At 49.8% G+C, this 1,654-nt stretch overlaps 2 protein-coding genes across 2 annotated transcripts in view; both read right to left on the reverse strand.

Annotated features, from left to right (window-relative positions):
* Positions 1–658: 658 nt before the first annotated feature.
* Pmar_PMAR010038 (hypothetical protein) lies at positions 659–1,054 on the reverse strand (the record flags this gene model as incomplete). Its single annotated transcript, XM_002788462.1, has 1 exon — positions 659–1,054. A coding segment is annotated over one exon (396 nt), but the record flags the coding sequence as incomplete, so codon positions are not given.
* A 12-nt stretch (positions 1,055–1,066) lies between these two features.
* Pmar_PMAR010039 (kelch repeat protein, putative) overlaps positions 1,067–1,654 on the reverse strand; it is a gene marked incomplete at both ends in the record, with an annotated part of 2,402 nt that continues 1,814 nt past the window's right edge. The window contains one exon of the mRNA XM_002788463.2: positions 1,067–1,504. Coding sequence (XP_002788509.1) covers positions 1,067–1,504 — 438 coding nt within the window. The remainder of the gene's footprint in view (positions 1,505–1,654) is intronic.

Here is a 1,654-nt window from a genome sequence, read left to right on the forward strand (position 1 = left end):
TTCCCTCTCGAGCGTTGTACTGCAATCGTTGCCCATAAGGTGTCGAACGGTCACCGAAACGTCCTCTGCACAGCGAAAGTCGTAAAGCATCGAGGCCCTCCCCAGAACGGCAGATCTCAGTAGACACATTCCACAGCCACGACAACGACCTCAACCGTGACAGCGTGAGCTCCTTAGTGACTCTTGCGACTTGCATAGCAACAGCGAGCTGAGGACCGAAGGTGGGCTTCTCTATGATTCGAGATTCGGTGGCCAGCTGGAGTGCATCAAGCAATAACCCGTTGTCGTCCATACCCCATCCGGGAGTACATAATGCATACGCGATACACACAAGGGAGTGCTGGTCTGACTTCGGCAAATTGGACTTAGCCAGTTGCAGTAGCTGTCGTCTATGATGACCCTCGATAGTGCTCACCAAGTCCAGCCGAGATATCGCCAAGAGTGTGCGTGCGAGAGAAGCAGGATCTGGTTTTTCACACGACATAAAAGCACCAAGCAAGACCCCACACAGCAGTGGAACGTCTCGTAACAAAGCCTTCGCATAAATGCCCATCAGTAGTGAGAGATTCTGTGGCGATCGAATTTGGCTTCGAGGAATACGATGAAGACGTTTCGAGCACTCCATCAGGATGGAATGGTCGTTAATACCGCAACTCACGAAGAACTTGCCGGCACACGCGAGCTCCGCGATGGTCATCTTGTCAACAGCAGGACTTATAAAATAACTCAAACGTTTGACGATATCACTTTCGGGGACAAAGTTCGCCTTTTCGAAGGAATTCAAAAGCATAACCAAATCCTTCGCTTGCATACTTGTAAGGCTCTCGTTGTTTGTCAACATTGGCGTCACAAACTCAAACACTTTTTCAACTGTGGGGTTGCCAGAAGAATAGAGCCGCGATAAAGAGTAGATGATAAGGGACTGCTCGTGTGGGTTCATTTTCGCAAGAACTCCCGACACATTCTCGGTTGATAGCAACGAATTCACACAAAACTCTTCCACAATCTGCAAAGTACAGGGACGAATTTTCAGCTTAGCACATGCGTGCAGTATCTGAAAACCATATTAATACACACAATTTTGACCGATTACTCTCACATTGGCGATTCCCTGTGGAGACAAGTCTTTTCCAACTCGAGGGAGTACACTGCGGATGAGTTCCTCACACAAGACCAACACACACTCGGGCACCCCGTCCTTTGAACGCTTGTTTTCATCAGCCAGCACCTTCGCCACTGCATTCACGGCAAGCGATAGATCTTGCGGTACTAACTCGGCAGAGTGCTCCACCAGAGCCTTTAGCGAGCCCCTTATCCAACCGCAAGAATCAGAAGCTCCTGTTCTCGCTAGTGTGTTCATGGTTAGAGTCGCTTGACGAACGGGCATTTGACTGGCGTGTACGCGGAGCCAGCGGCCCACCATAGACTCCCACTCAGTGCTGCTAGGACGGTTACCAGACTTGGCCGCTCTATTGAGGGCGACTGTGAGGTAGACGTAGTCAGACTGTGTGAGGGGAGTGGTAGAAGAGGAAGCAATGATCTGTAGGAGCCTTTCTGGTGTAACTCCTCTGAGTTCGGGAATCATATTTGAGTCGGACCAAAAGATACTATGGGAAAGTATGCTCATGGTCAACTACCAGTGTTGGTGACAATA

This window comes from Perkinsus marinus, assembly GCF_000006405.1.
Source record: "Perkinsus marinus ATCC 50983 genomic scaffold scf_1104296927884, whole genome shotgun sequence".
NCBI lineage: Eukaryota > Perkinsozoa > Perkinsida > Perkinsidae > Perkinsus > Perkinsus marinus.